At 38.2% G+C, this 12,918-nt stretch overlaps 1 protein-coding gene across 1 annotated transcript; it reads right to left on the bottom strand.

Moving 5' to 3' along the window:
• Nucleotides 1–533: 533 nt before the first annotated feature.
• Nucleotides 534–12,918, bottom strand: crtc2 (CREB regulated transcription coactivator 2). Its single transcript, XM_063013975.1, has 14 exons — nt 12,678–12,918; nt 8,797–8,898; nt 8,292–8,405; nt 8,092–8,153; nt 7,920–7,988; nt 7,553–7,650; nt 6,766–6,845; nt 6,643–6,683; nt 6,367–6,545; nt 4,527–4,990; nt 3,177–3,983; nt 1,834–1,890; nt 1,608–1,734; nt 534–1,509 (listed from the first exon to the last, which is right to left on the bottom strand). The coding sequence occupies exons 1-14, from the start codon at nt 12,855–12,857 to the stop codon at nt 1,421–1,423; spliced, it is 2,469 nt and encodes an 822-aa protein (XP_062870045.1). The 5' UTR covers nt 12,858–12,918; the 3' UTR covers nt 534–1,420.

The following is a 12,918-nucleotide window of genomic DNA, read 5'->3' on the forward strand; positions in this document are numbered from 1 at the left end:
CAAAATTATTTGAGATGTATTCAAGGTGTGTTGCACCATGGTGAAAACTAAGGAATTGTCTCCTCTCTCAATTAAGATTTCAAAGACCTTGAACATTCCTAGAGACACCAGTGGGAGTGTTGTCTGGAGGTTCCAAACTTATGGCGCAGCACCAAACCTGCCTGGGCATTGAAGAAAGCCCAAAACTCGTGGCAATATTGACCATGCGACTGCCATTATGGATTCACAGAAATACCAAGGCCTTTTGAGGAGTAATGTTATGTGTTCGGTGGTAAATTTGTATAAGTGTGATAAGTGTACTTTCCAGCAAGACAATGATCCCAAGCTCACTTCCAAGTTAAACACAGCTTGGTTAAGAAATCAGTCCTGTCCTTTTCGATCTCCAGATTTAAATCCCAGCTTAATTTAGTAATAGTCAAGAGAACTACATTTCAAATTATTTCAAATAATCTTTTTAAAATTATATATGTGTGTGTGTGTGTGTGTGTAAAAAGATAGATGGATGGACAGACGGACGGTCGGACAGACAGACAGACAGATAGTTAGTTTTATTAAGTTGCATTGCAACAGGTGTATTAAATCAAGATCCTAGCCATGCAATCTGCCTTTACAAACATCTGAGAAAGAATGAGTCAGTCACTCTGCTGACTAAATAACTGCAGGGTTCCAAACCTGCTCTGGCATTAACATCAGCACAAAAACTGTGAGTCAGGAGCTTCATTGCATGGGTTTCCATGGCCAAGCAGCTGCATGCAAGCCTTACATCACCAAGCACAATGGCAAAAGTCAGAAAAAGTAAAAAACTCTGGATCAGTAGAAACATGTTGTGTGGAATAACGAATCACACTTCTTTAGCTGGCAGTGTGATAAACGAGTTTGGATTTGATGAATATCAGGAGAATGCTACCTGCCTGCTTGATTTGGTGAATGAGGGATATTGCTTTGTGGTTGTTTTTCAGGGGTTGGCCTAGGCCCCTTAGTTCCAGTGAAGGGAAATCTTAACGCTTAGCATACTATATTTTTGAACAACTGTAAGATTGTGGAAGGTCACTTTCCATTCCAGCATGACTGTGCCCCAGTGCAAAAAAAGGTAAATTTAGTCTGTAAGATCCTGACTGGCCCACGTAGAGCTCAACCATGCATATAGCTCAACCCCTGATCTCAACCCCAACATCTTTGGAGTACGCTATAACAAAGATTGCAAGCCAGGCCCTCTCGTCCAACATCAGCGTCTGACCTCGCAAAAGTATTTATATACTTTTTTTTTTTTACAACATAGGTTATTAATAGTTTAATACTATACATAAGGCCATTTCAAATTATATACATAGATACTCTTCACTATTATACATTTCAGTGCATGATTATGTTCAATGAACATTTGCTCTTTTTTTAGCATAACTAATTTTTTTTAAACGCTTTATTCTGTCAGAGCGAAGGACTCCAGGTCAATTTCTGGGACAGAGAATGGCAGATTTAAAATTTCTTCATCCAGGCAGGTAGATGGCACTGTAGAAACAAAAAATACAATTAATGAAACTGAGTAGCAAGGGTTTTAAAACTGTTATTATAACTGGAATGGCAAAGATGATAAAATTGACACTTACATGTACTGCTTGTGCTGGGAAAACACAACTCTTCACTGCTGTGGGTTTGCAAGTCCCTGAGATTTTTTTCCTCTATATCTTGACACTTGGAGTTTGATATTGTGGTAAGTTTATAGAGTTGACCAAGCTGTGCAACAGATAACAAGAATTAGGTTAAAAATCAGCCAGCATTAATTAGACTACAGAAAAGAACTACTACAGAAATGTATTAGTGTTACAGGCGTACCTTTTGTGAGAGAGCCTCTGTCTGGCTGGGTGTCAGTTCAAGGCCATTGTAAGATTCCTTGAGAAAATGAAGCTTAAAGTAAGTGTTTACTGACAATACACATTACAGTTTAAATCCTAAATACCAGAAGAATATTTGTAACTGAAAATACCGTAGCTGGCAATGTTCACAGAATTTTAACTTGTTAAAGTCAACAAAAGTCCAATCAGTACATTTACCTACACCACCTACACCCACATTTTACCAGTTTTATTTATATTTAAGCAGTTCAAGTTAAGTGAATAACCTGAAAACATAAGCAGTAAACTACCTAGAGTAACAAAAAAGTAAAGGTTGCCAAAAACTAATGTCAATTTCAGAATTATAGCAAAAAAGGCTAAAGCTTCAACTTTAAGATCTTATAAAGCAATAGAAGTAAATTAAGCTTTGAAAGCTGCATCAGATAGCATCGATTTCTGAGAGTCAATAGCGTATCTGATAGGCAGCTCACCAAACAACAACTTCAAGCACAGTTTAACAGTTACACATAAGCAAGTCTCAATTTTAGCTGCAGTGACTTTAAGCTGGTTGTTTGACAGGTTCAGTGGTTGTAAGAAAAAGAGTCTTGCATGTGGCATGCAGCAGGTCTTATGTACAGATGAATCTAAATCTTAATTAAATTAAATTTTTAGTGTATCACACAGGGTTTAGTGTGCAACTCCAGCTGTTAAATATGGCGGAGAAAGCGCAATGATCTGGAGCTCTTTTGCTGAGTCCAGGGTTGGTGACTTGCAAAGAATAACTGGAATTCTGACCCAAAAGGCTACCACGGCATTTTGTTGGTCAGAAATTCATCAAACAGCAAGTCAAAGACAAGAAACATATCCCCAAACTAACAAGATGGTAGGCTTTCTGTTGTAGCACTATGCTTAGCTGTTATATATTCAAAAGGTAGCTTATTTGATGAGTCACAAATGTATATTAAAATTTGTGATCTTAAACCTATTTCATAATCTTATTTCTAAACACAATTTCATTATTTGCTTTTTTACCTGTTTATTTGTTCTTTGCTTTAACTTTAAACTATATTGGAACTAGACATTTGACTGCGTAAATATCAATGAAAAAGGTTAAAAATTAGCTGGATAACTGGCTATCCAAGAGTGTCTAATGCTGCATTCGACTAAAACTCATAACACTGTACTTCCAGTACTAGGGCAGTGGTGACTCAGTGCTTAAGGTACTGAGCTAGCAAATGTCAAGCCCCAGTGGTCAACCATATTTATATAATTTGATTTGGCACATTATTTAAAAATAGATAAGGCTATTTCTAATACCTAAAGGAAAGAAAACACACCACTTACATTAAGAAGTCCGGATCCATTATCCACTGAACTCAAAGAAGCCATTAGAGTAAGCTGGCGACGATCTTTCTGAGACTGTATTGCTTTAGAGTAGTGTGCTGTTCTCTCTCTTCCACTTTCACTGACAGGTTTTTTGGACTGTGGTTTTGACAGTTCATTTGTGTTCATACATGTACCAGAATGTTTTAGCATCTCCATATTGATAACGTTTTGTGAATGATTCTGCCAGGATATATCTTCATCCAGTGCAGCTGTAACATTAGGTTCATGAAGAGGTTGCTGTCGTTGAAGATCGTCATTGTTTAACTGGTGTTGCAGCTGATGCTGGTTATTGCTTAAAAGCTGCAGTTGTGGATTCAAGCATCGGTCAATTTGTGGGTATTGTTGCTGTTGTTGCATTGTCTGTGTGTGGTGCTGTGGTGGGTATTGATTTGGTGGGCACATTAGCGGTTGGTGTTGATTACTCTGACTCTGCTGGTAAGGATAACGCATGTTTTGTGTTTGTTGGCCCATCTGTTGCTGAGTTGCGTAGTGATGTGGATTCACCAACTGTGCTTTACAGTGAGGGTGTTGATGCTGCATAAAATATAGTTGTGAATTAGACTGAGACATTGGCTGCTTCAAGACTTGCCGATGGCTTTGTTGTCTTGTATCCTGACTGTACTGATGCCATTCCAAAGAGTGATCATGTGGCCAGGATTGAGATAAATGATTTCCAATTTGAGTCTCTGTCAGAGGAAGCTGATTATATGGATACATTAGTGGTTTTACCTCTTGTGGCACTTTGCTGGTGTCGAGCGGTACCCCCTATAAAAATAATCAAACCACAAAAGGAAGGCACTAAAATATTTCACAGAAATTACAAATCTCAAAAAGCAAACAGTAATGCATAAAATTATACAATAGCATAGAAAAGTCCATGTATGAAAAATGTTCTGAAATGTATATGCCTCGCAGCAGGAAGGGCTGTGACAAAAGTGTTGGATCCTCCTTTTATACCCAGTCATGATTCCTTCAGCTGTTATAATAATAACTGCTCACTCTTATTTTGCCTCTGTTTTAACTTTTTTGAGTACATTACAAATGTGTTTATATGTACAAAATACAGTAAAACAAATCAGTGAAAAATCACTTCTTTCTATTTTTGTCAGTTAAAAATTTAAGAGAATTAACAAATCACAGATTCTTCTTTTTATAGCATTTTACAAATTCTCCCAACTTTTTTCAGAACTGGAGCTTGTAAATGTTTAGCAACTTCAAGTTCAAGGTGACTTTGCCATCCATTTTTTCAATCACATATAATTATTGAGTGATTAATGAAGTCCATATTCCACTATATTAAAATCTTACCTGGGCAATAGGTGAGAGTGAAGAAGACACAGTTGGTGAGAACTGCTTTGGTAGTTGCCAAAGAGATTCTTCCCCACAGGGCATCATTAATGGACTGAGTGGGGTTCTTCTCCGTGATGAAGCACTATGTGGCACTGTAACCTGTCCACATGCATGTGGTGAGCAGGAAAGTGAGGAAGAGGAGCAAGAGCAAGACCCACCAATCCCACTGCTGTAGCTACAGGTGCTTGCTGTGGATTGTACTGATTGGTTACCCAGAGAGGAGCTGCTGTACGAAGACTGCAGGGACTGGCTACTAAGGGAGGACTTCAGGGACGAGCTGCTTAGTGATGGGCACAGGGATGTGGAGCTAAGGGAATTGCACAGTGAGTGCCTGCTGTGTGTTGTCTTGAGATTGGGATTGCTAAGAGAAGCCTGCAGCAAGGGATTTACAGTAACCACCTGGGGAGTTGGAGTTGACAAACCTAAGAAAACAAGAAACAATCCAAAAACAAAGACCCCCACAAATTAGTGCTAATCACAGAATCTACAGTAAATTGATCCTTTTAAATAACCTGGATGTCTGCATTAAGTACACATAAAAGTGGCCTAATCTTTATCCAAGGCATAATAGAGTAACACATTATTCCTAAACTAATAACACACACTATTCTTCTTGTTATCTAATTGGTAAGCACATAGGTTAAAAAATTATTTACAATTCAGTAAAGAAATCTAAAAATCTCATGGCATGTGTTCAAATTAATGGGATGAGCTTGCCCCAAATAGTTTGAAATATACTTTGAAATATGTAGCATGTTATAAAAATAAGTACATTTTTTTGGATGTATTTGTCCATAAATTCACAAAAAGTCAAATGTTCAACAAATGAAGGTAATAAATTACTGTTGTAGCTGTCCCTAAGACTGTTCATCCTGCACAGACCACAACAAAGTACAACGTGCAATGCAATGCAATCCAAAGGACCTATAAGAAACTACTAACAAAAATGGTTCACACATTAACTGTGCTGTGGTTAACAAAAACACTTAAAATTTCTGTGACTAGGTGACAGAAACATAAAATACAGAATTCTGTGTTTGGGAAAAAACAGGCACTAAACAACAAAATCAAAACCTTGTCCTGACTGTGAAGCATGGTGGTGAAAGCATTATGGTTTGTATTTATTGAGGAAACAATGAATTCCAACCACATCAAGAAATTAAAACTAGAAGACAGTTTTTACTGAGACAGTAAGAAACCTTAAGATAATATAAATTAGATGTTGCAACAAAACAAAAGATAAACCGTGATCAGTTATCAGTTCTTCGTTATCCTTGTCCTATCCAATTTCCCTGTAGCTGCAGATTTGTTACATTTGTTACTTTGTTTCCATATTTGGCCACCTTATTCATCTGTGATTGCCCCTTTTAGTTAGAGGCTTTTAGCCAAAGTATTGTTTTATCTTGATTTAATCATCTTGCACTTGGGTTCTTTACAATTTCTGCAGGCTATGGGCTTTAGTGTTACAAGATGAGGTGGCCTTTTTATAAGAGGGTTATTCATACAATTAATCAATAAACAGTAGTTTAATATTACTAGTTTGGGTAGAATGTGTTCATCTATTATGAGTTATTATAACTCATATAATGTTAAAAAGAGAAATTGATTTGTGAACATTTGTAGTTACAAAGGGTTTACAGACATTCCTCTTGTAACTGTAGCTTGTATAAGGCTACATCAGTTTAGACAGCTTTTTCAGGCTGACTGCAATTTTATACGGAATCGTCCATTTAAAAGACACAATCACTTAAGGTTATATGAGTTAATAAGTACAAGGAACAAGCACTTATTGTCTTACCAGGCAGGGAAAAACCACTCTTAGCCATGGCTGCAGATAGTGTAACATTGTTTGATTTCTGTTGTATGCTGGTGGAGTTGCTAGGTGAGCTGCTGTGACTCAGAGGTTCAGAATTAAAAATCTCAGGCACTGTAGAGGGCAGACACAGGCTGGAGAGGTCTGGTAAGGAGCCACTTATGCTGGAAAAAATAAATAAAGGAAAGATTGACTTAGCTTAGAACGACTTGGTCTATTCTTGAGTGTAAGGTAATTTTTAAAGATAAAAAGAAAGAATACTTATTTCCAGGTGTGTCACATTCAGATAACATTGATGGTGTCTGTGAAATGATACATGGCTGTTTATTTAGTCATTTAATTGCTATACAATCTTATTTTATAGAATTTTCTATATAAACACACCTTCTGTAATTTATAAGGTCTCCCTTCCTCTAGGACATTCTCTTCAATCAGTGGTACGGGATAAGGAAATGATGTGGAGCCTATAGACAGACAGACAGATAGATTTTGAGAGAGACAGATAGCTTTTGCAATGATTTTGTGTTCGATCATTTTTCTGTTCATGGCACCCTATACAGTCATTTGCTAAAGGTTTTAATTATGCCTAACTATAGTAATAATGATAATATCAACAATACTAATTATCATCATTAAATAAATCATCTTTTGCTGCCATTTGAGTTGGTCATCTTCTAGACCTTCATCAGTGGTCACAGGACGCTACCCACAGGGCGCTGTTGGCTGGATATTTTTGGTTGGTGAACTATTCTCAGTCCAGCATTGACAGTGAGGTGTTCAAAAACCCATACCAGCACATGTCGGTGTCACTGCAGTGCTGAGAATGACCCACCACCTAAATAATACCTACTCTGTGGTGCTCCTGTGGGGGTCCTGACCATTGAAGAACAGTATGAAAGCAGACTAACAAAGCATGCAGAGAAACAGATGGACTACAGTCAGTAATTGTAGAACTACAAAGTGCTTCTATATGGTAAGGGGAGCTGATAAAATGGACAGGGAGTGTAAAAACAAGGAGATGGTATTAATGTTATGGCTGATCAGTGTATATTATATGACAAATATGCATTCCACCTGCCCTAGATTATCATTAACTATATTATTATTCATAATCCGATAACATATATTTAGATAACAAAACAATTTAATAAGACAAGGGTGGACAACTGACCACTTTTCCTCGAGCAGGTATTTAGGACATGGGCAGAACTTGGGTCTCCGATGTACGTCATTCTCACACTGGTGTGGAGGGCAGAGTCCGAATGAGTCCTAGAAAATATATGAGGATATAAAACAAGGATTTACAATTTTATCCACTAATAGAAATTCTAAATGTAGGTTTTTATTTTAGCCAAGCAGAAACCATCTTAATTTAACTTCTTTATTTAGTTTAGCTTGGCCTTCCTATCTAGTTGAAATAAAACTACATAAAAGCTAAAGTAGTTTGCTTATCTGCAGATGAGCATAAAGATTCTTGTAATTAGACAATGCATACAGCAGTACAGAAGCAAGAATACATCACACAGATTTGTCCTTACCTACTCAGGGTCGGTACTGGCAGCTGATCCATTTGCTTTTTTTCATTTACAGATCTACTAGACCAGTTCCTTTAACAAGCAACAAAAACTATTTCAATATAAAGCTGTTAATATTGGGAGAGGCGAAATTTTTTGTTAACGCTAATGCAATAAGCACAAAGTTAACAAATACCTCCGCCAGCCTGGCCCTGAGGGTGGGGACATGTGAGATGATAGATAGGGGGCACTGTCAATCTGTGGACTAGAGTTAAGGTTATAAATGGTTCTCAAATATTGTGGTTGTTAAATGTGAAATGTGACTTATTTTATGTAGTAAACAGAGTAAGACAGTGGGCTGTAAATGCACACTAGCAGTTTTACAGAGAAGGATACATGTCTTCTGTTTGGCCGTCCATGACTGTTGGGTCTGTGATCTCTTTGTCCTTGATCTGTCTTTACATGCTGCTGTGTGGTGGAACTATAGTCTGGGTGATACAGAATCTGGCTCTACACATTATTTAAAACAAATCAGTTAGTAAATTGCTGTGTAATGGACAAAAGGTTTTAATGTCACAGGTAGTTTATATCACAATGAAGGTGATAATGAACAGTCTACACAATTTATGTACATAAAGATTTTGTCAATATACTTTGTGTATTCTTTTTTTTTATGTACTTTATGTACTTTAATTTATGTATAGGCAAAACATTAGCAACTCTACAAACATGATCACGTTGTTTTAATTCGTTCATGCGTGAGCAATAATACTTTAATATGGTAACAGATGGTAAAGTATAATTTATTTGTTGACATTTAAAGTCCAAAGGCTTTCCATAAATGTAAGCAGTCACTCATCTTCCTTTAAGAAAATTCAAACAAAGAGTGTGAGGCACTCACCTGAGTCTCTGTTGAACATGCTGATATCTGGTTGACATTTGGCAGTGATCCTCCATAATATGAAGCCAGATTTCGTACTTGTCGAACTCTCTGAGCATGAATCTGCAATAGAAAACTTCTGACAATAGAAAATATCCTGACAATACTAACACCAGTGTTTTATGTAGCTACTATAACATATCTTAACACCACATTTTCATTTTTCAAGTTTCACATTTAGCCACATAAAATGTTTTTTATGCATTAAAATATTATATGTCCATTTCAACTTTTAGACAAAAAAGTGTATACAGTGTATCACAAAAGTGAGTACACCCCTCACATTTCTGCAGATATTTAAGTATATCTTTTCATGGGACAACACTGACAAAATGACACTTTGACACAATGAAAAGTAGTCTGTGTGCAGCTTATATAACAGTGTAAATTTATTCTTCCCTCAAAATAACTCAATATACAGCCATTAATGTCTAAACCACCGGCAACAAAAGTGAGTACACCCCTTAGTGAAAGTTCCTGAAGTGTCAATATTTTGTGTGGCCACCATTATTTCCCAGAACTGCCTTAACTCTCCTGGGCATGGAGTTTACCAGAGCTTCACAGGTTGCCACTGGAATGCTTTTCCACTCTTCCATGACGACATCACGGAGCTGGCGGATATTCGAGACTTTGCGCTCCTCCACCTTCCGCTTGAGGATGCCCCAAAGATGTTCTATTGGGTTTAGGTCTGGAGACATGCTTGGCCAGTCCATCACCTTTACCCTCAGCCTCTTCAATAAAGCAGTGGTCGTCTTAGAGGTGTGTTTGGGGTCATTATCATGCTGGAACACTGCCCTGCGACCCAGTTTCCGGAGGGAGGGGATCATGCTCTGCTTCAGTATTTCACAGTACATATTGGAGTTCATGTGTCCCTCAATGAAATGTAACTCCCCAACACCTGCTGCACTCATGCAGCCCCAGACCATGGCATTCCCACCACCATGCTTGACTGTAGGCATGACACACTTATCTTTGTACTCCTCACCTGATTGCCGCCACACATGCTTGAGACCATCTGAACCAAACAAATTAATCTTGGTCTCATCAGACCATAGAACATGGTTCCAGTAATCCATGTCCTTTGTTGACATGTCTTCAGCAAACTGTTTGCGGGCTTTCTTGTGTAGAGACTTCAGAAGAGGCTTTCTTCTGGGGTGACAGCCATGCAGACCAATTTGATGTAGTGTGCGGCGTATGGTCTGAGCACTGACAGGCTGACCCCCCACCTTTTCAATCTCTGCAGCAATGCTGACAGCACTCCTTCGCCTATCTTTCAAAGACAGCAGTTGGATGTGACGCTGAGCACGTGCACTCAGCTTCTTTGGACGACCAACGCGAGGTCTTTTCTGAGTGGACCCTGCTCTTTAAAAACGCTGGATGATCTTGGCCACTGTGCTGCAGCTCAGTTTCAGGGTGTTGGCAATCTTCTTGTAGCCTTGGCCATCTTCATGTAGCGCAACAATTCGTCTTTTAAGATCCTCAGAAAGTTCTTTGCCATGAGGTGCCATGTTGGAACTTTCAGTGACCAGTATGAGAGAGTGTGAGAGCTGTACTACTAAATTGAACACACCTGCTCCCTATGCACACCTGAGACCTAGTAACACTAACAAATCACATGACATTTTGGAGGGAAAATGACAAGCAGTGCTCAATTTGGACATTTAGGGGTGTAGTCTCTTAGGGGTGTACTCACTTTTGTTGCCGGTGGTTTAGACATTAATGGCTGTATATTGAGTTATTTTGAGGGAAGAATAAATTTACACTGTTATATAAGCTGCACACAGACTACTTTTCATTGTGTCAAAGTGTCATTTTGTCAGTGTTGTCCCATGAAAAGATATACTTAAATATCTGCAGAAATGTGAGGGGTGTACTCACTTTTGTGATACACTGTATTTATGAAGTCTACACTTAAACAGACAGATAATTCAAAGCATCCATTTGCAGTTACTAAAACTAATAGTATTTTGTATTTATTATTTTCAGTTTATTGATCTTTTATTCACAAATTTCCAAATATGATAAATTAACATTAAGATTTTTGTAATTAGACCAGAAAGTGTCATGTTGTGCAAATACACAATAATAACAATATTTTTTAAACCTGTTACGACTACGAAATACAAATTAAAAATTAGGCTGTTATGATTATAAAGGTAAAATAATTATTGTCTGACAATCTGTCAACAAGATAATTTCAATTTATGATTTAATTGTTATCAGCTCAAAATAATCTTTTTTTTTAATGCATTTTCTCCCCATTTTCCTCCCAATTAAGCGCACTCAATTTGTCTTCTGCTGCTGAGGGATACCCGACTGCATCCGAGTAGAGCACGTCGCTGTACACGTCTCTTCCGACATGTGCACAGTCCTCCTCTTCACACCCTGCATTCTGCACAGACGTCTCTTCCGCCAATCAGGGTCCTTACACAGCGTATGAAGATCCCACCCCACACATAGTCGGTGCAGACGGTGGCCAATTAGTATCTGCTGCAGGCACTGCCAATTGTGCTCGCCAGATGGCGCCCAGCAAGTTCAGAATCTCGGCGTTGGTATGCTAGCGGAATATCCCGCTGCGCCACCTGGGCGCCTGTACCTCAAAATAAACTTGATCACCTAAATAACTGCAATAAGATTACTGTAATAACTGTAACTGTAACATTTCACCAATAACACATCGACAACATATCCAAGATGTCACAAAAAAACTCAGTTAGGATCAATGTGGCTCTGTTAGGATCAACGTACAAGATTCTACAATAAGAAAGACACTAGACAAGAAATGGCAAAGTTACAGGGGCAAACCACTGCTGAGCAAAAAGAACACAAAGACTCGTCTTACATTTGCCAAAAATTCTAAATGACCCATAAGACTTTAGTGATAATATTCTGATGAATAATGTGTCAGCGGTAAAACTTTTTTAAAGACATGGGTTCCGTTACATCTGGCACAAACCTAACACAGCAAACCACAATAAAACATGATGGTGGTAGTGTGTGGTCTGGATGACTTGTCAAAACTGATGTAACTATGAATTCTGCACTCCTATAATCCTGAAGGAGAATGTCCACCCATCAGTTTGTGACATAAAGCACATACACAGTTGGGTTATGCAGTAGGACAATGATCTGAAGCACACAAACAAGTCCACTTCTGAAAGGTTCAAAAAGCAAAAGTAAGGTTTTGGAGTGGCCAAGTCAAAGTCACGACTTTTGAGATGCTGTGGCAGGATCTTAAACGGGCAGTTCATGCTCAAAAACCCTTCAGTGTAGCCAAATTGAAACAATTTCCTTTAACAGTGATGTAAACGACTCATCACAAGCTATGTAAATGTCGGATTGCAGCTGTTACTATCAAGCGTGGCACAACCAGTTATTAGGTTTATTACTTTTCAGAATAAATTTATTTTAAACTAAAATCTATGGTGTATTTTGTGTTTACTTATGTTGTCTTAGATTAAAATTGGCTGGAAGATCTGAAACATTGAAATGTGACAAATGAGCAGAAATAGAAATTCAGAAGGAAGGAAATGCTTCTTCACAGCACCCTGTATATAGTTTAAAACATTATAAAACATTAAGGTCTACACTAGAAGAGTGATTATATTCTGTATCGTGTCGTCAATAAATATCAACCACATCAACAGGTTTTACATATTAAAGAAACGGATAGTTTACTTAGTTCAGCGTTTTATTTTCTGTGGCTGAGCTGTAACTAAGCCGTTATAATATACTAGTGTATTAGTAAGGCGCTAACAGTAAACCGTTAGTAGTGTTAGGAGTGTATAGCAGAGAACCGTTATGTGAGTGTAAAAGCAGGATCAGGCCTGAACTGGACTCACCCTGGTGGAAGTGATGTCCATCATTACCTCTCGGAAGGCGGCGATATCCTCGGCTTGTCGCTGCGTGTGCAGGGCGATTTTCTCGCTAAATTTGCGTGGATTGCAAGTGAAAGAACTGGCCAGTGTACCAGGCCATTGTGCGCGTCCTGCCGCTCCACCGCCCGCTCCTGTCAAATTCATTATTATTCTGTAGAAAGAAAAAGTTGTCTACTTCTTACACAACACGGACATTAACCCCAGA

The sequence above is a fragment of the Trichomycterus rosablanca genome, chromosome 2 (assembly GCF_030014385.1).
Source record: "Trichomycterus rosablanca isolate fTriRos1 chromosome 2, fTriRos1.hap1, whole genome shotgun sequence".
Lineage (NCBI taxonomy): Eukaryota > Metazoa > Chordata > Actinopteri > Siluriformes > Trichomycteridae > Trichomycterus > Trichomycterus rosablanca.